The 22,176-nt window shown below is 41.3% G+C and overlaps 1 protein-coding gene across 1 annotated transcript in view; it reads right to left on the bottom strand.

The window, feature by feature from the left end:
• The window catches only part of SIM2 (SIM bHLH transcription factor 2), a 128,964-nt gene that overhangs the window by 75,404 nt on the left and 31,384 nt on the right, over positions 1-22,176 (bottom strand). Inside the window, exon 2 of the mRNA XM_077293888.1 lies at positions 9,912-9,994. Within this exon, the coding sequence (XP_077150003.1) occupies positions 9,912-9,994 (83 nt within the window). The remainder of the gene's footprint in view (positions 1-9,911; positions 9,995-22,176) is intronic.

Raw genomic sequence — 22,176 nt, forward strand, 5'->3', positions numbered from 1 at the left:
ATTATGAGCACCACATAGTCTTCCATACAGTATAATATGCACCACATAGTCCTACATAATGTGCCCATATAGTGCTCCATACAGTATAATGGGCTTCACATAGTGCTCTATACAGAATAATGGGCCCCACATAGTGTTCCATATAGTATAAAGAGCCCCGTTGCTCCATTCAGAATAATAGGACCCACAAAGTCTAACAAAAAGTATTATGGGCAACACATTATCCTCCATGGCCACCACACAGTCCTCCATAAAATATTATGGGCACCACATAGTCCTTCATACAGTATTATGTGCAATGCCTAGTCCTCCATACTGTATTATTGGTAATAAACAGTCTCCTATATGGTATTATGGGCACCACATAGTCCTCCATACAGTATAATGGGCACCATATAGTGCTCCATACATTATAATGGGCCCCATATAGTTTCATGCAGTATAATGGACCCAAGTATTGCTATATATACAGTATAATCAGCACAATATAGTGCTACATGCTGTAGCGATGTCATTGTGCCCTAAGTGCTGAGACATGACATAGCTCAGATGCAGAGGGGAATGATGGGAGAGGGTGAGTCAGCTCACGCTCCCTCACCCATCATTTTTTTTCAACTCTATCAGCATACAGCATACCAAAACAGTTGAACATACGATACAGGGGATGGACCCTATGCCGGAACTGGCAGCGGGCCCTCCCCCCAACTCATAGGCCCCATAGCAGCCAAGTGATCTGCCGCTATTGGTAGTAAACCACTGATAGGGATTACAGCGAGCATGTGGAATAAGGAGCTTTGGTCAGATGAGACCAAAGTAGAACTTTTTGGGCTACATGCAAAACGCTATGCGTGGTGGAAAATTAACACTGCACATCACCCTGAAAACACCATCCCCACCGTCACACATGGTGGTGGCAGCATCATGCTGTTGGGAAACTTTTCTTCAGCAGGGGCAGGGAAGCTAGTCAGAGTTGATGGGAAGATGGATGTAGCTAAATACAGGCCAATCCTGAAGGAAAACCTGTCAGACATGGTAAAAGACATGAGACTGAAGCACAGGTTCACCTCCCAGCAAGACAACAACCCTAAACATTCTGTGAGTGCTACAATGGATGGTTTAGATAAAAGTATATTCCTGTGTGCGAACAGCCCAATCACAGTCCAGACCAATATCCCATTGAGAATCGGTGACAAAAAAAAGATTAGATTTTAAGAATATTTATATTTTACAGGTATATTTTAGGTTCATGTACGGTCTGCATGCAAAATAGAAGCCATACGGACAGTACACAGACCAATGTTACTAAAAGGCTTTGTTCAGATGAGTGCCTTTTTTCTCACTCCTACATTTTGTGAATGAGGCTTGCCCACACAGCTCAATGGGGGCATAAAAAAATGGTTGATAATGATATCATTAGAAAGGGGCCTTTTAATATATATTTTTTTTACTGGTGGATGCAAAAAGGGATGATTGTTCATATGCTCGTCTGATGTCTGTAAAAGCTGGGTTAGGTGTTAGCACCTACATTTTTTAGGGTTCACTAACATTCATAGATTTGATATTTTCCCTTTACAAGTATTAAGCAGTAAGAGCAATTCTGATGAAAAAAAAAAAGCTTCAAAATCCAGTATACAGTGCGTCTTTATGAAAAACATATTGCACTGGGTGAGATTGTGCAGAGTTTTGGAGAGATTATTGCCGCCTGTTCTGCATTTTCTTCAGATAATAGTAACATTCTATGTAAACCTGCAGGGCTTAAAGCCTCAAATGAAAAATTGCAGCAAATTAAATGATTTTGCTCAGAGCACAAACACACATATACAGAAATTCTACCAAAATCCCTCTAAATACTCAGCCCGGGGGGATTATACTACACGCGGTGTGGAACACAGTCACTGCTGTGTGCAGACTGATAACACTAGTGCAGGGCTAGAAGAAGTGTGAACACAGACCTGGAGCCGATCACACAAAACAAATATTATTAATAAGGCGCTCATATACGGAACTGAAAGAATTGATGTGCTGCAGATCTGGAAAAAGGCTTTGATGGTTAAATCTGCAAGAAATCAAACCATTAATGTCCATAAATTATGTGGAATAATGAGAAATTAGACAGGGAAAAAGTATTGAACACGTGAAGAACGACAGATGCAAAAAAACACGGAAAGCCCCTAGACCAGCTGAAATCTGTCAGTAATTAGAAAGCAATCCTGCCACTTAGTGAAAAATAATATCAGCTGTTTCAAGTGAATGCCTATAAAGAGGTGTCTCATTAATGAGGTGCCACACAAGAAACATCTCATGATAAGTAAAACCAGTGAGCTGTCTCAAGCCCTTCGCAACCTTATTGTTGTTAAATATACTGATGGTGTTGGTTAGAGAAAAATTTCTAAACTACTGCAGGATCCAAAATAAAAGCTATGTTTACTCGCGCTATGGTTGAATGTGCAGAAGATGGTAGGTCTAAAGAATTCTATTCAGAATATGAGGGGAGGGAGGGTTGGTGATCAGTCGTTATTAAGCCAATACCAAGCAGCATAAATAATAAGAGCAGTTTAGGTCCACAGTAATAGCAAAGTGGTGTTTTACCTGTAATGATATGGAGAGGTCCGTGCTTGCCAGAGGGTACTCTGGGGTCTCAGTTGTAGTTGGTTCCTGGAGTAGGTGAGCAGATGGCAGAGTAGTTGGCCGATAATGCTGTAGCCAGTTTAAAGAATCGTGGATATTAGAAGAGTTGCCCCGGCCAGTGACAGATGCTGAGTAGATCAAATCCTGCGGTACCTGTGCGCACGTTGAGGTACTTCCAGGACCTGCGTGACATCTTCGGTCTTATGACGCCCGCGGTCGTGTGGTATCGATACAGTAAAGTACGGAGTGTGAAGAGGACCACAGATCCAACACGTTTTGGAATTCTAACGGATTCCTTCATCAGGGATGGTGCACTTCAAAAGGCACTGCTTATCGCTCCCAAAAACACCTTACCATCAGTGAAGTTTGGAAGTGGGAACATCATGGTGTGGGGCTATTTTTCAGCATACGGCACTGGCAAACTTAATAGAATTGAAGGAAGTATGAATGGACAAATGTACCGAGACATTTGTAATAAAAACATGCTGCGATCTACCAGGATGATAAAGATGAAACGATGGTGGACATTTCAGTAAGACAATGATCCCAAACCCACAGCCAAGGAAACGCTCAATTGGTTTTAGAGAAAGAAAATAAAGCTGCTTGAATGGCCGAGACAATCACCAGACCTGAATCTAAGAGGAAATGTATGGAAGGAACTAACTCTCAGCGCTCAAAGAAGATGCACACAGAGCCTTCAGGATCTGAAGAGTGTTTGTGAGGAAGAATGGGCCAAAATCACACCTGAGCAATGCCTGCGACTAGTTTCTCCATACAGGAGGCATCTTGAAGTTATCACCAAAAAAGACGTTTGTATGAAGTATTAAATAAATTTCAGTAAGCGTGTTCAATACTTTTTTCCTGTGTCATTTCTCATTATTACACATAACTTAATTTATGGACATCTATGCTTTGATTTCTTTGCCTGTGTGCTTTGGATGGGTCGTTACTGACATCTGGTGAGAATTTCTTGTCAATAGCACATTTAGGTACTTAGGGAATTGGTGACGAGTTCAATACTTATTTCACCCTCTGTATATACTGTACATATTTTTTAACATTTTTGTCAATGTATTATTTGCCATATCAAAATTTATTAAAAATAAAAAATTACAAATCTTGCACTTTTCACACCAGCCACTGAGACTATTTTAGATTCATACTTCCTGTAGTTTCGGGAAATAACACATGTACATTAACTGCGATGAACAGACTACGACCCTATTCTTTGTACTGAAGCATCTAATGAGTGTGTGCAAAGGTGATTGTGAAGGGAGGGGGAGCAGGAGAGCTATTTTAAATTGCATCATCAAATGTTTATAGAGGTGTTATGTGTCATTCTCATTCTGCCTCTGATAATAATAAGAATGCTGAAAACTTTTCTTTAAAGGACATGAATTATGAGTCTAAAATAGCCACAGTGGCTAGTGTGAAACTTTAAATAATACTAATTTTTTTTTAATATAGATCATGATATGAAATAAAAAAAAATTGCCAAAAATAATAAAAAATACGGTAGATGTAACACAAAAATATATATATTTTTTTTATGATCGCTTTCCTTTAAGGAGGAAATTTCCCCATGTTTACACACTGTACAATAACTACGAAGAGAATCAGCCACGATGGCATATATACAGATATTGCAAATAGTTGACTCATACTTTTAGCTTAATTTAGGAGTATGGCAGCTACTCCAGCATGAATATTAATGTAGCCAAATGTGAGCTCCTTCCCCTTAAACAGCCCATACACTCTCACCAGGACAAATTAGAAGGTATAACATTACAAATTGCTAAATGACATATGAAATATTCAGGCATTAGTGTCGGAAAAACATCAGAATCTATTTATTCTACTGTCCTATATTTTTCAAGATACAATTGGAGCTTAAAGGGGATTTGCCACTACGTCAACACTGGGCAGTTTTTGGCTCTTATTTTATTGCCATTTCTCCCATGAGTTTTCCATTTTTAGAATTTTTTAAATCCGCCATACAATTCTAAAGATATTGGCCTTTTTATTTACTACTAGTTCTCATAGTTTTTACTAAGAGGGCGTGGCTTACATAGCAATAAAGCAGAGTAGTCTAAATACACGCCCCCAGAGAATCCTGTGGGCCCCACCCATAAAATTAGCACTGCATTAAAAGTCCCGGAACCGTATGGCAGATTTAATAAAAGCAAAAATCGGAATACTCAGTGGAACAATGGGAATAAAATATGAACAGAAACTAAACACTTTTTACCTAGTGACAAGCTCTCTTTAAACTATTGACTTATCTGCCATTATCATTATTAGGCTGCTGCTAGTTGATAAGTTGATCAGTTTATCTAAGTTATATCTAATGTAAACAATTCCCTCTATTTTAAAGTATATAGACATCTTACATTTAGCACTTATCTATACAGAAGGAAACTCTACGGGACTTGTTGGTGAAACTTGTGCTAACAAATTAGAAAAGAGTCATAAATTTCTAGTGCTGCCGTAGCCACAATCTGTCGACATTGGTTAGATATATGGCTGACTGGTTGTTAGGGTTGGCAGATTGTGCTAAATAAAATATATAATAAAGCGCAATTGCAACCCAGGGTCCACTGTGCAGAGATGGAAAACTGCTGCTAGAGTACAATGACGGAACACACAGAAATGAAAGCTGCTCTGCAACTGAGCTGTGTCACTTGCACACAGAAAAGAAAGAGATGCTCTGAAACTGAGGTGTGTCACTCGCACAGAGAAATAAAAGAGATGCTCTGCAACTGAGCTGTGTCACTCGCACAGAGAAATAAAAGAGATGCTCTGCAACTGAGCTGTGTCTCTCGCACACAGAAACGGAACAGATGATCTGCACTTAATACCCTGACTAGGGTTGTGCTTGCTCTGGAACTATACTGTGCTAACTGCACACATGTAGGAACCTTATACTAAGCCAACAACTAACTGCCCCCACTGGCGCTAGCTGCCTGCCTAAGTGTACAGTCCCAAAGCTAGATAGACATACAGCACTTGCAGGCAGAGTAGTAGAGTCTCCTCTCACATAGCCGTACATGATACTAGCGTGCCCGCAGACATTGCTGGGAGCCTTTTATACCCAAAGCTCCACCCCAAATACTCATGCTGACATCACCCGTGGGCCAATCCGGAGCTGCCAGATCACCAAATCAGGGGACGTCCGAGCACCAATGAGAAGGCGCCACATGACAGATATGCTCAGTAAAGTGATTTCTGGACTTAGGCTCCAGTATGCAATGTGGCGCGTGCAATACACTGGTTATCATAGACTTGACTGGAGAACCAGCAGTAACCGAACGTGTGACACGAGCCTGAGCAAGATGCTGGGACTGACGTGCATGCTGAGCAGCAGTCTCAGCATCTGAGACCGGATGGGAGACCACTGCACCTGATACAGCACAGGATCCATCCCACGCAGCAGGAAAATCCCAACGCCTAAAGGTACCGTCACACTAAACGATATCGCTAGCGATCCGTGACGTTGCAGCGTCCTCGCTAGCGATATCGTTTAGTTTGACACGCAGCAGCGATCAGGATCCTGCTGTGATGTCGCTGGTCGCTGAATAAAGTCCAGAACTTTATTTGGTCGTCCGATCGCCGTGTATCGTTGTGTTTGAAAGCAAAAGCAACGATACCAGCGATGTTTTACACTGGTAACCAGGGTAAACATCGGGTTACTAAGCGCAGGACCGCGCTTAGTAACCCGATGTTTACCCTGGTTACCAGCGTAAAAGTAAAGAAAACAAACAGTACATACTCACCTGCGCGTCTGCTTCCTGCTCTGACTGAGATCCGGCCCTAAAGTGAAAGTGAAAGCACAGCGGTGACGTCACCGCTGTGCTGTTAGGGCCGGAGCTCAGTCAGTGTCAGGAAGCAGACGCTGGGAGACGCGCAGGTGAGTATGTACTGTTTGTTTTTTTTACTTTTACGCTGGTAACCAGGGTAAACATCGGGTTACTAAGCGCGGCCCTGCGCTTAGCAACCCGATGTTTACCCTGGTTACCCGGGGACCTCGGCATCGTTGGTCGCTGGAGAGCGGTCTGTGTGACAGCTCTCCAGCGATCAAACAGCGACGCTGCAGCGATCGGCATCGTTGTCGCTATCGCTGCAGCGTCGCTTAATGTGACGGTACCTTAACACTGGTTGGCAAAAACTACCAATTTTTAAACTATTGGATTTGGAATCTGGTCTGGCCCTCCCGTGGGACATTATGGCCTTACTACACACACAGCATTCAATAATACCATCCAACTTAAGACAATGGTTGCCTTTAAAAGATACAATTGCTTCGTGGAAGCAGATAAGACGCAAGTATAAACTTTCAGTTCAAATGTCTAAATATTTACTTTTATGGAACAATCATCTGTTATCCTCAGAGCCACAAGAAAAAAAAAAATGGGGCATACATTATGTATGAGATCTCCAAGGTGAGGGAGACCATAGATGGCCACTTTTGTAGGAGCTTTCAGCTAGTTTACCACTGCAATCAACCAGGTTTTTTACAATAGGTGCAATTGAAATCTTTTTGCGCTAAAATATTTAGAGAAATGAGATGGGAAGATGACACAGAATAATTGATAATTATGTTAAACTGGATACAATCCGGAGGTTCTGATTAGCCAATCTGGCGCTACGTTATGTTTACGTTATACCCCAACACTGACGATGGTTTGCAGGGATATCTCCAGCGGCCATTGAATACCAACCTGGTCGCTGCACCAGGGTCCAAGAGAGGGAATAAAAGGCCGATACATATAACATGTGCACACCTGGATAATCAATGGTAATATGATGTATTAATACCAATGGAGAGAACATGGAAATCTAAAACCATTAAAAACCACAAAAAGTGCAAAATAGCCGCAAAATGCACCATAATAAAACAACCATACGTAGATGGTAATGCACTATGTAAGTACAGTAGATATTAGCTACCGGTGCCAATAGAATAAACGGAATGACACTAAGATTAACGATGTTAACATATAAAGTCAGTTCAATATGTAATCAAAGTACATGTGTGACCCATGCTGAGGATCTGGGAAAAAGTGAATAAAGCCAATAGTAGCTGAAATATTCTGGCATGGAAATATGACATATGGCCAGCTCCCATACCGCTAATAGCCACCCAAATCAATGGTATGGTTCATGAGCTAGGAAAAATAACCATGATACTGCGTCACCAAAATAACACAAAATGTGCGCATCATATAATAAGGCACAGAGATTGTGGCTCCATCTACTCAGTACGTTACCCTATGCATGGATCAAACAAAGCAGTGAAGGATTATGAAAACACCGTGAGGAGGCAGCAGGCGATGTGTGTCAGGATATCAAGATCCTAGAAATTGGACCTGATCCCATGGAGGAAGAAGGTAACAATACAGGGAGAAAATATACCTGATTAAAAAAAATGTGCCAAAGGAAAGACACATAGCCATAGTGAAAGACAAGGGCTTCAGTGGTATGAGTGTTAGGTGAGTATTATTTTTGTTTATTATTTTCTTTTTTTTTTTTTACAGGGGACAAGGGCTTCAATGGAATGGGTGAGTATAACTTTGTTTCTTATTTTTAAACAAAAAAGCAAAAACGATGTGTTTATTTTTTAAAAAAATTTACCAAAGGAAAGACACATAGCCATAGTGAATGATCAGGGCTTCAATGGTATGGGTGTTAGGTAAGTATTATTGTTGTGGCTTAGTGGTTAGCACAGCAGCCGTGCAGCGCTGGAGTCCTGGGTTCTAATCCCACCAAGGACAACATCTGCATAGAGTTTGTATGTTCTCTCCATGTTTGCGTGGGTTTCCTCCAGGCAATCCGGTTTCCTCCCACATTCCAAAGACATACTGATAAGGAATTTAGATTGTGAGCCCCATTGGGGACAGCAATGATAATGTCTAAAGCGCTGCGGAATATGTTAGCGCTATATAAAGATTATTATTATCTTTTTTTCACAGGGGACAAGGGCTTCAATGGAATGGATGAGTATAACTTTGTTTTTTATTTTTAAACAAAAAAGTAAAATTATGTGTTTTTTTTTACAAAAAAATGTGCCAAAGGAAAGACACATAGCAATAGTGAATGACCAGGGCTTCAATGGGATGGGTGTTAGGTGAGTATTATTGTTGTGTATTATTTTCTTTTTTACAGGGGACAAGGGCTTCAATGGAATGGGTGAGAATAACTTTGTTTTTTATTTTTAAACAAAAAAAGTAAAAGGATGTGTATTTTTATTTTAAATAAAGGACTTTATTCTGGCTGTGTATTTATTTACCATATAATTATAGGATTAGTAATGGAGAGGTGTCTAATAGATGTTTCTCTATTACTAACCCGTGGGTTTGATGTCTCCTGACAATGCAAAGGTCCTTTTCCTCTCTGAAGAGGCAATCTGCACAGCTGAGATGAGGCACTTAGAGCTTGAAGGAATTAATGTAATAAAACATATTAGCACCAAAACGAAGCATTTTATAAAAATGATGAGGAGGAGATCTTGGAAAAGATTTTCTGATCTCTGATGTAGCTGCGGGTCGTGTATGCTCAGATGCACTTAATGACCCTGTACAATAAAACACCTGATAGCCGGGCTGCAGCACACTATGCCAAAGGTCCCACTGATAATAACAGCATGTAATGACCCTGTCCAATTCATGATAAACAGATGCACCCATTGCCCTATCCAATAAAACATCCCCCAGACCTTCTCACGGCATCCTCATTGCCCTGACCGCTGGGTTGTAGCACATCTCAGCTATGCTATCTCTGCCCTGTTATGCATGCAGATGAGAGTACGATCGTACTCTGAAAATCCCCATGAATTACAAATCGTAATGAATATTGGTCAGATAGCGGGTCACTGTTGCTACATTCAACAGTATCAATTATCCCCTCATCAATATAACTGAATATTGCCCATGTTGAGAGTTATCTATCTCTATAAGCAAACACACAGACAAGCAGAGAGAGGGAGCCCGCAGCACTGAGAAGAAGCAGGGTGCTGCTGGGAAATGTAGTTTTAGCAGATAAGAATAGGATTCGGCTCTGTGAAGCTGAATGCGAAGAAGGAGATGTAAGAAGACACAGAGGGGCAAGAAAAAAATGTATGCTTGGCGTGTGCTGGATATTAACAATAGTCATGCAGATCCTGTGGTTTGTGAAATACTAACACCATTGTGGGGGAAAAAAAACTTTCCAGCACACAAACTCTATTATTTTATTTTTTAGAGAAATCCATTTTTTTGTTTATTTGTTGTGCATTGAAAACTCAATACCTGTAGTAAATGAGATCCTAGTTCCTTTGCCACATTGTCAAGTGGTCCTATTCTTGTTGGATGTCCCCAAGCATCTCCCAATCCTAAAAAAAAAGAAAATGATGAAAAGATTACAGTCCGGAATCAAGACAATTGTCAATGGCCTTTTTATTTAGTGCTTTTATTTTGGTCTGTATAAGAGCGCATACCTTACAGGATCCTCAGGGGCGTGTCTTTAGGCAGATCTGCATTATTACCATATGAGCCACACCCCCTCATAGAGACCATAGAATAAAAAGGCCCATAAATCTGGAACCGTATGGTGGATTTTTAAGTAACGAAAATGAGGAGAAGCAGTGGGAATAAAATAAGTGCAGACACGGCCCACTTTTGACCTGTTGATGGGTCCTCTTTAAATACATGTAAAGGTATTTTTATCCAGCTAAACAACCCATTTAATAAAAAATAAAAAGAAACCACTGAAAACTGCAGCCATATAGAATGACAGAGATATATGGTTGTAAAGAATCTTTGGGAAGAGGAGTTAGGGACTTTCACACTGGGATGATTTTTTTTTAAACTTTAGTAAGAAATCTTGCGCCATGTATCGGTATAGTAAGAATTTATTTTATGATAGAGTTATTAAAGTAGCAGTATTGACCCCGCCTGTGACCACGCTGTGCAGTAAAGCACTCTGAATGGAAGCCATTATATGCAGCATCTCTATAAAATATGTGCTCTAACTACTTGCACTAAAAAGTCAGCAGGGTTGTGCAAAAAGTTTACTTTGCAAAGTTTATTGGCAGCTGCACAGATGTTCCCAGAGCCTGACCCCGAGCCTGACGTCTCCCATCCATCATAGGATAGGAAAGCCAGAACAGGAGGAACAGTGAACGGATAAATAGTGGAATCATATCCATGCTTATCTATCTATCTATCTATCTATCTATCTATCTATCTATCTATCTATCCATTAATTATCTATCTATCTATCTATCTATCTATCTATCTATCTATGTATCTATTATCTATCTATCTATTAATTACCTATCTATCTATCTATCTATCTATCTATCTATCTATCTATTATCTATCTATTATCTATCTATCTATCTATCTATCTATCTATCTATTAATTATCTATCTATTATCTATATATCTATCTATTATCTACCTATCTATCTATCTATCTATCTATCTATTATCTATCTATCTATCTATCTATCTATCTATCTATTATCTATCTATCTATTATCTATCTATCTTTGCACATCTAACACCTAAACATCTGTCATTTCTATCCCAGTATGTGTCACACGGATTACACACCTTATGTAATTTGTGTGCAGAACGTATTGACGTCGGTGCTGCCAGAAGAATAACGGACATGTCTACATTTGAACACATGGACACCCATAGATCATACTGGGTGCGCACGTGTCAGTATTTGCAGTACATGTAAACAGGAAGGAGGCCTTGTCGGAAGGCTGAAGAATGGAAGCAATCACTTGGTCAGCCAAGTAGAGCCATTTCAGTCTTTTCCGGCATAGGGGTAGGAGGTCAGAGTATAGAGCGCATTACACACAGAGATTGAAAAAGTCCTAGTCTGCTTGAGCTGTTCTACTGCAGCGCTGATGAAGCAGATTAAAAATGGGAATAATAGTCTCAGTCTGCGAATAAAAATCCAAAGCATCAAGTGATATGTAGGGAAGTGCTGGAGCTGTATAGTCACTCAGTGATTGATCTGTGATATACTGCAGTAAGAACACCTTAATAACAGCCTGTTTGTTACATTCTTCATATATTACCTATATATATAATTGTCTAAGGGTTTTTCCGTCTGTCTGTCTGTCTGTCTGTCCTGGAAATCCCGCGTCTCTGATTGGTCGAGGCCGCCAGGCCTCGACCAATCAGCGACGGGCACAGCATGGCGACGATGATGTCATAAAGGGTGCCTCGACCAATCAGCGACGGGCACAGTCTGCCGCGAATTCGCCTCAACCAATCAGCGACGGGCACAGTATCGACGTAGATGTCATAATGGTTGCCATGGCGACGATGATGTCATAAAGGTTGCCTCAACCAATCAGCGACGGGAACAGTCTGCCGCGAATTCTGGAATCATCATTGTCCATATACTACGGGGACATGCATATTCTAGAATACCCGATGCATTAGAATCGGGCCACAGTCTAGTATACATATAAACAAGGAGGGGCAGTATTAAACCCCTTAGTTGTCATTTTGCTACTAAGCCAAAATCCTGAAACCAAGGCTTGTGTGTCAAAGAAAGTGTGCCTCCTTGATTGTAAAACGTACATAATTTTTTTTAAGCCAAAACAAAAATCTCTATAATCTGGATATTTAAACACAACTGCCTACCTCCCACAATGTGCGATTCAATTTTTTTTTTTTAAGTTTTTTGCTCAAGTTAAGTTTGCTCAAGAGATGCAGAGAAAGCCAACATTGTGCATATTTCATCATGAAATATGCACAATGTTGGCTTTCTCTGCATCTCTTGAGCTGCTGATTTTGACATACACACAAATGTATGCTTAAGAAAACTGCATTAGTTTATAATGGCCCGATTCTAACGCATCGGGTATTCTAGAATATGCATGTCCCCGTAGTATATGGACAATGATGATTCCAGAATTCGCGGCAAACTGTGCCCGTCGCTGATTGGTTGAGGCAACCTTTATGACATCATCGTCGCCATGGCAACCATTATGACATCTACGTCGATACTGTGCCCGTCGCTGATTGGTCGAGGCAAATTCGCGGCAGACTGTGCCCGTCGCTGATTGGTCGAGGCAACCTTTATGACATCACCGTCGCCATGCTGTGCCCGTCGCTGATAGGTCGAGGCCTGGCGGCCTCGACCAATCAGAGACGCGGGATTTCCAGGACAGACAGACAGACGGAAAAACCCTTAGACAATTATATATATAGATATACATGGCTGCCATTAAGAATTTCGGGGCCCCATACTGGCGAAATTTTTGGGCCCCCTTGAAACTCCACCCTAGCCTCACATCCACCCCTTGAACCTTCCACAGTCCCACCACCCTCTCTTACAAAAATTCCAATTCTGCACCACGTCCTCACCAATCACACATTAACAGTTCCCATCACCAGATCACACATATAACAGCAGCTTTTGTTTTGTCCAAAAGATTTTTTAATCTGCCACCACGACAAAGTAGACTCTTTTGGCCGGGCTCTAATCTACTGCAACTTATTAAACATTTGTTAAAATATCCAACACAATTTTAGGTTTTTGTTTTTTTTCCAATTTGTAAAATGACCAATAATATCACATACAAGGGACAAATACCATCACGCCATGACCAGACCACATATTACCACCACATAGTGACCGAATAATACCACATACAAGGAACAAATACCGCCGCACCATGACCAGATCACATATTACCGCCACATAGTGACCGAATACTACAATATTGATCATTAAAAACACAATACTAATGCCATTATACACAGGAGATTGGTACTTAGTATACATTGTCCGTGTATGGGTATTACAGTGATTACCGGTGACATTATACACAGAAGCTTTGTATATAGTGAGAGTGTACAGGTAATACAGTGATCACTGATAACATTATACACAGGATCTGTATTTTAATGTCAGTGTACAGGTAATACAGTGATCCCCAGTGCCATTATACACAGGAGCGCCTATACAGTGTCAATGTACAGGTAATGCAGTGATCACCAGTGACATTATACACAGGAGCTCTGTATATAGCATATAGTGTACAGGTAATACAGTGATCACCAGTGAAATTATACACAGGAGCTTTGCACATAGTGTCAGTGTACAGGTAATACAGTGATCACCAGGGAAATTATACACAGGAGCTCTGCACATAGTGTCAGTGTACAGGTAATACAGTGATCACTGGTGACATTATACACAGGAGCTCTGTATATAGTGTCAGTGTACAGGTAATACAGTGATCACCAGTGAAATTATACACAGGAGCTCTGCACATACTGTCAGTGTACAGGTAATACAGTGATCACCGGTGACATTATACACAGGAGCTCTGTATATAGTGTCAGTATACAGGTAATACAGTGATCACCAGTGAAATTATACACAGGAGCTCTGCACATACTGTCAGTGTACAGGTAATACAGTGATCACCGGTGACATTATACACAGGAGCTCTGTATATAGTGTCAGTGTACAGGTAATACAGTGATCACCGGTGACATTATACACAGGAGCTCTGTATATAGTATCAGTGTACAGGTAATACAATGAACAGCAGTGTCATTATTCACAGGAGCTCTGTATATAGCATATAGTGTACAGGTAACACAGTGATCACCAGTGATATTACACACAGGAGCTCTGTATATAGTGTATAGTGTACAGGTAATACAGTGATCACTGGTGACATTATACACAGGAGCTCTGTATACAGCATATAGTAATAGAAAACAGGTACTGAACACAGCAGTAGATATATATCCATCTATACAAATCAGTGTATACAATTACTTATAAGTGGTATACCATTCAGAAAAGTAGTGAAAAAACAAACAAGAGAAGCCGAACATTTGATCAAAACAATACGGGACAAGAAAATATATAAAGATAAAAAACCTTTATTAACAAAGTGGTAAAGGTTAGCACTGCATACAAAAGGTGCCCACACCATTAAAATAGGAGAACATATTCATATACAATAGAACAATACTAAAAAAACAAACCCCAAGTTAACGGATGTATGTTGTATATCAATTTAATATATACAATACAGTACTGTGTGCTACAATGTGCACAGAGGATATATATGACTATGTATATAAGTATATACAAAAAGTGCTGTGCCCCATGAGCAGTGTGGAAGCTCAGGACTAAAAGGAAAAGAAAAAAGATGGAGGTGTATATGGGGAGAGGTAAAGGTAGGTGCTCCTTAAGTGCAAAGGGAAATGATTAAGTGGCAAAATCAGCCATGTTAAGCCTAGAATATAAGCAGTGAAGATAAAGTAATGATGCAGTAACACAAGGCTTAGCTGACATGGGGCTGGAGGTGATGGTGGTAAGCACGGTTCAGATGAGACCAGGGAGGTGGTAAGGGTATAAAACAATTCCTGTGGAGCTAAGTCTGCAGTAAAGAAAAGGGCACAATGACCCAATGAAGAGAAAAGTGTTACCTGGGTGGAAGGTGGTTCAGGTGCGGCACACACTCCACTTTTCGGACTGTGTCCTTCATCAGGGCACTGTTAATTTTAACACGGGCAGTTACTGAGCCGACAGAATCCTGCCGCTGTGGCCCACTGAGAAGAGGGGAGGGGGTCCTCTGCTCATCAGGCCCATACACCAGTAAGGGCAGTAATGCCCTGATGGCGGCCCTGTATGTATGTATATATATATATATATATATATATATATATATATATATATACACACTGCTCAAAAAAAATAAAGGGAACACTTAAACAACAGACTATAAGTAAATCAAACTTCTGTGAAATCAAACTGTCCACTTAGGGAGCAACACTGACAATCAATTTCACATGCTGCTGTGCAAATGGAATAGACAACAGATGGAAATTATTGGCAATTATCAAGACACACTCAATATAGGAGTGGTTCTGCAGGTGGGGACCACAGACCACATCTCGGTACCAATGCTTTCTGGATGAGGTTTTGGTCACTTTTGAATGTTGGTTGTGCTTTCACACTCGTGGTAGCATGAGACGGACTCTACAACCCACACAAGTGGCTCAGGTAGTGCAGCTCATCCAGGATGGCACATCAATGCGAGCTGTGGCAAGAAGGTTTGCTGTGTCTGTCAGCATAGTGTCCAGGGGCTTGAGGCGCTACAAGGAGACAGACCAGTACAGCAGGACACGTGGAGGGGGCAGTAGGAGGGCAACAACCCAGCAGCAGGACCGCTACCTCAGCCTTTGTGCAAGGAGGAACAAGAGGAGCACTGCCAGAGCCCTGCAAAATGACCTCCAGCAGGCCACAAATGTGCATGTGTCTGCAAAAACAGTTAGAAACCGACTCCATGAGGATGGTCTGAGTGCCCGACAACCACAGATGGGGGATGTGCTCACAGCCCAACACCGTGCAGGACGCTTGGCATTTGCCACAGAACACCAGGATTGGCAAATTCGCCACTGGCGCCCTGTGCCCTTCACAGATGAAAGCAGGTTGACACTGAGCACATGTGACAAACGTGACAGAGTCTGGAGACACCGTGGAGAGCGATCTGCTGCCTGCAACATCCTTCAGCATGACCGGTTTGGCAGTGGGTCAGTAATGGTATGGGGTGGCATTTCTTTGGAGGGCCACACAGCCCTCCATGTGCTCGCCAGAGGTAGCCTGACTGACATTAGTTACCGAGATGAGATCCTCAGACCCCTTGTAAGACCATATGCTGGTGCGGTTGGCCCTGGGTTCCTCCTAATGCAGGACAATGCCAGACCTCATGTGGCTGGAGTGTGTCAGCAGTTCCTGCAAGATGAAGGCATTGAAGCTATGGACTGGCCCACCCGTTCCCCAGACCTGAATCCGATTGAACACATCTGGGACATCTTGTCTCGCACCATCCACCAACATCACGTTGCACCACAGACTGTTGATGAGTTGTATGCTTTAGTCCAGGTCTGGGAGGAGATCCCTCAGAAGACCATCCGCCGCCTCATCAGGAGCATACCCAGGCATAGGGAGGTCATACAGGCACGTGGAGGCCACACACAATACTGAGCATCATTTCCTTGTCTTGAGGCATTTCCACTGAAGTTGAATCAGCCTGTAACTTCATTTTCCACTTTGATTTTGAGCATCATTCCAACTCCAGATGTCGGTGGGATATTAGTTGTGATTTACATTGATAGTTTTTAGGTTTTATTGTTCTCAACACATTCCACTATGTAATGAGTAAAAATTTACAACTGGAATATTTAATTCAGTGATATTCACTGTTACCTTTAGCAGCCAGTCAAAACACATTTGCGTCAACTTCTGTGAATGTTATCAGACCAAAATCACCAGGGTATGTAAACTTTTGATCAGGGTCATTTGGATGTTTTGGGTTGTCATTATGATTTAAAAAGAGAAAACACAGTAGAATGACAATAAATGGCTTCACCCAACCACTAACCATGAGTGGAGAAAACGTTTTGGTGTTATCATTCATATTCTCTGAAAAAAGGCCAAGAAAGCAAAAATTCTGCCGGGGTATGTAAACTTTTGAGCACAGCTGTGTATATATACAGTGCCTACAAGTAGTATTCAACCCCCTGCAGATTTAGCAGGTTTAATAAGATGCAAATAAGTTAGAGCCTTCAAACTTCAATCAAGAGCAGGATTTATTAACAGATGCATAAATCTTACAAACCAAAAAGTTTTGTTGCTCAGTTAAATTTTTATAAATTTTAAACATAAAAGTGTGGGTCAATTATTATTCAACCCCTAGGTTTAATATTTTGTGGAATAACCTTTGTTTGCAATTACAGCTAATAATCGTCTTTTCTAAGACCTGATCAGGCCGGCACAGGTCTCTGGAGTTATCTTGGCCCACTCCTCCATGCAGATCTTCTCCAAGTTATCTAGGTTCTTTGGGTGTCTCATGTGGACTTTAATCTTGAGCTCCTTCCACAAGTTTTCAATTGGGTTAAGGTCAGGAGACTGACTAGGCCACTGCAACACCTTGATTTTTTGCCTCTTGAACCAGGCCTTGGTTTTCTTGGCTGTGCTTTGGGTCGTTGTCTTGTTGGAAGATGAAATGACGACCCATCTTAAGATCCTTGATGGAGGAGTGGAGGTTCTTGGCCAAAATCTCCAGGTAGGCCGTGCTATCCATCTTCCCATGGATGCGGACCAGATGGCCAGGCCCCTTGGCTGAGAAACAGCCCCACAGCATGATGCTGCCACCACCATGCTTGACTGTAGGGATGGTATTCTTGGGGTCGTATGCAGTGCCATCCAGTCTCCAAACGTCACTTGTGTGGTTGGCACCAAAGATCTTGATCTTGGTCTCATCAGACCAGAGAACCTTGAACCAGTCAGTCTCAGAGTCCTCCAAGTGATCATGAGCAAACTGTAGACGAGCCTTGACATGACGCTTTGAAAGTAAAGGTACCTTACGGGCTCGTCTGGAATGGAGACCATTGCGGTGGAGTACTTTACTTATGGTATTGACTGAAACCAATGTCCCCACTGCCATGAGATCTTCCCGGAGCTCCTTCCTTGTTGTCCTTGGGTTAGCCTTGACTCTTCGGACAAGCCTGGCCTCGGCACGGGAGGAAACTTTCAAAGGCTGTCCAGGCCGTGGAAGGCTAACAGTAGTTCCATAAGCCTTCCACTTCCGGATGATGCTCCCAACAGTGGAGACAGGTAGGCCCAACTCCTTGGAAAGGGTTTTGTACCCCTTGCCAGCCTTGTGACCCTCCACGATCTTGTCTCTGATGGCCTTGGAATGCTCCTTTGTCTTTCCCATGTTGACCATGTATGAGTGCTGTTCACAAGTTTGGGGAGGGTCTTAAATAGTCAGAAAAGGCTGGAAAAAGAGATAATTAATCCAAACATGTGAAGCTCATTGTTCTTTGTGCCTGAACTACTTCTTAATACTTTAGGGGAACCAAACAGAATTCTGGTGGGTTGAGGGGTTGAATAATAAATGACCCTCTGAAACAACTTTTCACAATTTAAAAAAAAAATAAACAAAGAAATAACATTCTTTTTTGCTGCAGTGCATTTCACACTTCCAGGCTGATCTACAGTCCAAATGTCACAATGACAAGTTAATTCCAAATGTGTAAACCTGCTAAATCTGCAGGGGGTTGAATACTACTTGTAGGCACTGTATATATATATATATATATATATATATATATATATATATATATATATATGTATTTATATGTAAATATATATATATATATATATATATATATATATATGTGTGTGTGTGTGTGTCTCTTCTCAACCAGACATCACTTAGATTTGTAATATTGGGTGGAAGCTAATATTTCAGGGTCCTTCTGTTCCCCAAACACTACCCCCAAACCTCCCTTCCATCGGCAACACATGATCAAAAGAAGTAGAAGGGGCAAATCAACTTTTCTTTTCTAACAATAGAGAGAAAGAAAAGGGTTAAACAAACACTGGTTCCTCCTGCAAAAAGGAAGTCTTAGGCTACTTTCACACTAGCGTCGGGAACAACCCGTCGCTGTGCGTCGGGCCGACGTTCCCGACGCTAGCGTGGTCTCCGCCGCACAACGGGGGCAGCGGATGCATTTTTCCCACGCATCCGCTGCCCCATTGTGAGGTGCGGGGAAGTGCGGGGAGGTGGGGGCGGAGTTCCGGCCGCGCATGCGCGGTCGGAAAAAGCGGACCGTCGGGAGCAAAAAACGTTACATGTAACGTTTTTTTCTCCCGACGGTCCGCTACCACACGCCCAAGCGTCGCAAAACGGACGCACCGTTTGGCAATGCGTCGCAAATGCGTCGCTAATGTTAGTCTATGACGAAAAAACGTATCCAGCAAGAACTTTTGCTGGATGCGTAGTTTCGGCAAAACGACGCATTTGCGACGTATTGCAGTTAACGCTAGTGTGAAAGTAGCCTTAATGGGCAGAAGTGTGGCTGCGGGATTGAGCAGGGGTGTGGCTATGGAACTAATCAGGGGTGTAACTTTGGAACTGAGCAGGAGCTGAGCAACAGGTGTTGCACAAGTAACATCTCCACCGGGTACTGGTACCTGAGGGGGTCAAAAGCTCTGTACATGGTAGGTGGGGGGCACTGGTACCAGAATTTGCATTGGGGCACAGAAGCTTCATGTTCTGCATCTGGCATTGAACACAGATGTCTTTGCCTATTTTTCTCTCCATTACTGTTTAAAGCAGGAATGTTTTACAATGTCCCCCACTGTCCTTACAGGGTTAAGACTAGAGGCACTTTCACTCTACCCTGGCAAAGATTTCAACGGGTTAATGTTACAGACCCCCAATTCTGCATATGACCCATTTGTTCAATATTGCAAGGGTTAAAGGGCTACTGCCACACAGGGTTGTGTTTTAGATTTCTTCTGCCCCGCTGTTGCTAAAGAGCCAAGACGTGTTTTGCTCTCTCTTACTCAGATTAGCCTTTTAATACCTCCTTGCATGTCAGCAAACTTCTATTACTTGCAGGAACACCTTTATGTAACAGGATCCACAACAATGGGAGGGAATGTGAGCAGAATGTGACCCGAGCCCGCTCCGGGCTTACAGCCGGACCAGCGCCGGGCACAGATATCATACCAACCTTAGTAAAAGGAGCCGGATATGGCAGAAGTGGATTATACACAACATGAAAGACGTCAAGTGGAAGATCACTTTGTAGCGGGAAGCAGATCCAGTTTATAAATAGTTTGTTTTACACAAGGGGTGGCCAAATGTTACCCCCATTATTGTTCTCTTGCTTGTAGCTCCCTCCATAGCGCACCTAACCCACTTCAAGACTTCTTATCGACTGATATTATTGGGTTTCTTGCTCTACAAGATACAGGACCCTTATGCAAATTTTGTAAAAGGGCCTGTGCTGGGGGCACAGGGGCATTCGACCCATGCCAGGTACCAGGACCCAGGGGAGAGCACAAATTCTGTACTCCCCCTGTTATTTCTCGGTATTATGACACCTGGACCATTTTTGCTCAATATAAAGCCCAGACCCTTTTTCATTGCCCTTGTAACCTGAAAATCCAGGTCGGATTGCTGTTATGTAGCATGTATAGGAGTCAGAGATACTGGGACCTTTTGTATTTGTGCTTGTTACATGCAGGTCCCAAGTACATTTATTTTTTACCCTTAGAAAAGAAAATACCTGAACGCAAAGTCAAAAGTTTCAAAGCAAAATTTTAATTCAGCAAAGCCAACATTATTTTTAAAGGATAATGTTGACCACAGTGTTCCCACGGTTAGGTACAGCCAAAGCCGCCTAGAATAGAAGAAATGATGTCACCAAACTAAACATGACATCACTGTGAAGTTCATTAGAATCACTACCCATCGGCTTCTCTTTCCTGCGATCCTTATTTTCTGTGTGCCTACAGTTTTTAAAAATATTGGATTAGGTGCCAGAATTTAACTACTATAATACCGCCCTATGTAAAAGAATATAACTACTATAATACTGCTCCTATGTACAAGAATATAACTACTATAATACTGCTCCTATGTACAAGAATATAACTACTATAATACTGCCCCTATGTACAAGAATATAACCACTATAATACTGCTCCTATGTACAAGAATATAACTACTATAATACTGCTCCTCTGTACAAGAATATAACTACTATAATACTGCTCCTATGTACAAGAATATAACTACTATAATACAGCTCCTATGTACAAGAATATATCTACTATAATACTGTCCCCGATGTACAAGAATATAACTACTATAATACTGCTCCTCTGTACAAGAATATAACTACTATAATACTGCCCCCTATGTACAAGAATATAACTACTATAATACTGCTCCTATGTACAAGAATATATCTACTATAATACTGTCCCCGATGTACAAGAATATAACTACTATAATACTGCTCCCATGTACAAGAATATAACTACTATAATACTGCTCCTATGTACAAGAATATAACTACTATAATACTGCTCTGTATGTACAAGAATATAACTACTATAATACTGCCCCCTATGTACAAGAATATAACTACTATAATATTGCTCCCTATGTACAAGACTATAACTACTATAATACTGCTCCGTATGTACAAGAATATAACTACTATAATACTGCCCCCTATGTACAAGAATATAACTACTATAATATTGCTCCCTATGTACAAGACTATAACTACTATAATACTGCTCCTATGTACAAGAATATAACTACTATAATACTGCTCCGTATGTACAAGAATATAACTACTATAATACAGCCCCTATGTACAAGACTATAACTACTATAATACTGCTCCCATGTACAAGAATATAACTACTATAATACTGCCCCTATGTACAAGAATATAACTACTATAATACTGCCCCTATGTACAAGAATATAACTACTATAATACTGCCCCCTATGTACAAGAATATAACTACTATAATACTGCTCCTATGTACAAGAATATAACTACTATAATACTGCCCCTATATACAAGAATATAACTACTAAACTACTATAATACTGCTCCTATATACAAGAATATAACTACTATAATACTGCTCCCTATGTACAAGAATATAACTACTATAATATTGCTCCCTATGTAC

Source organism: Ranitomeya variabilis, chromosome 3, assembly GCF_051348905.1.
Source record: "Ranitomeya variabilis isolate aRanVar5 chromosome 3, aRanVar5.hap1, whole genome shotgun sequence".
Classification (NCBI taxonomy): Eukaryota; Metazoa; Chordata; class Amphibia; order Anura; family Dendrobatidae; genus Ranitomeya; species Ranitomeya variabilis.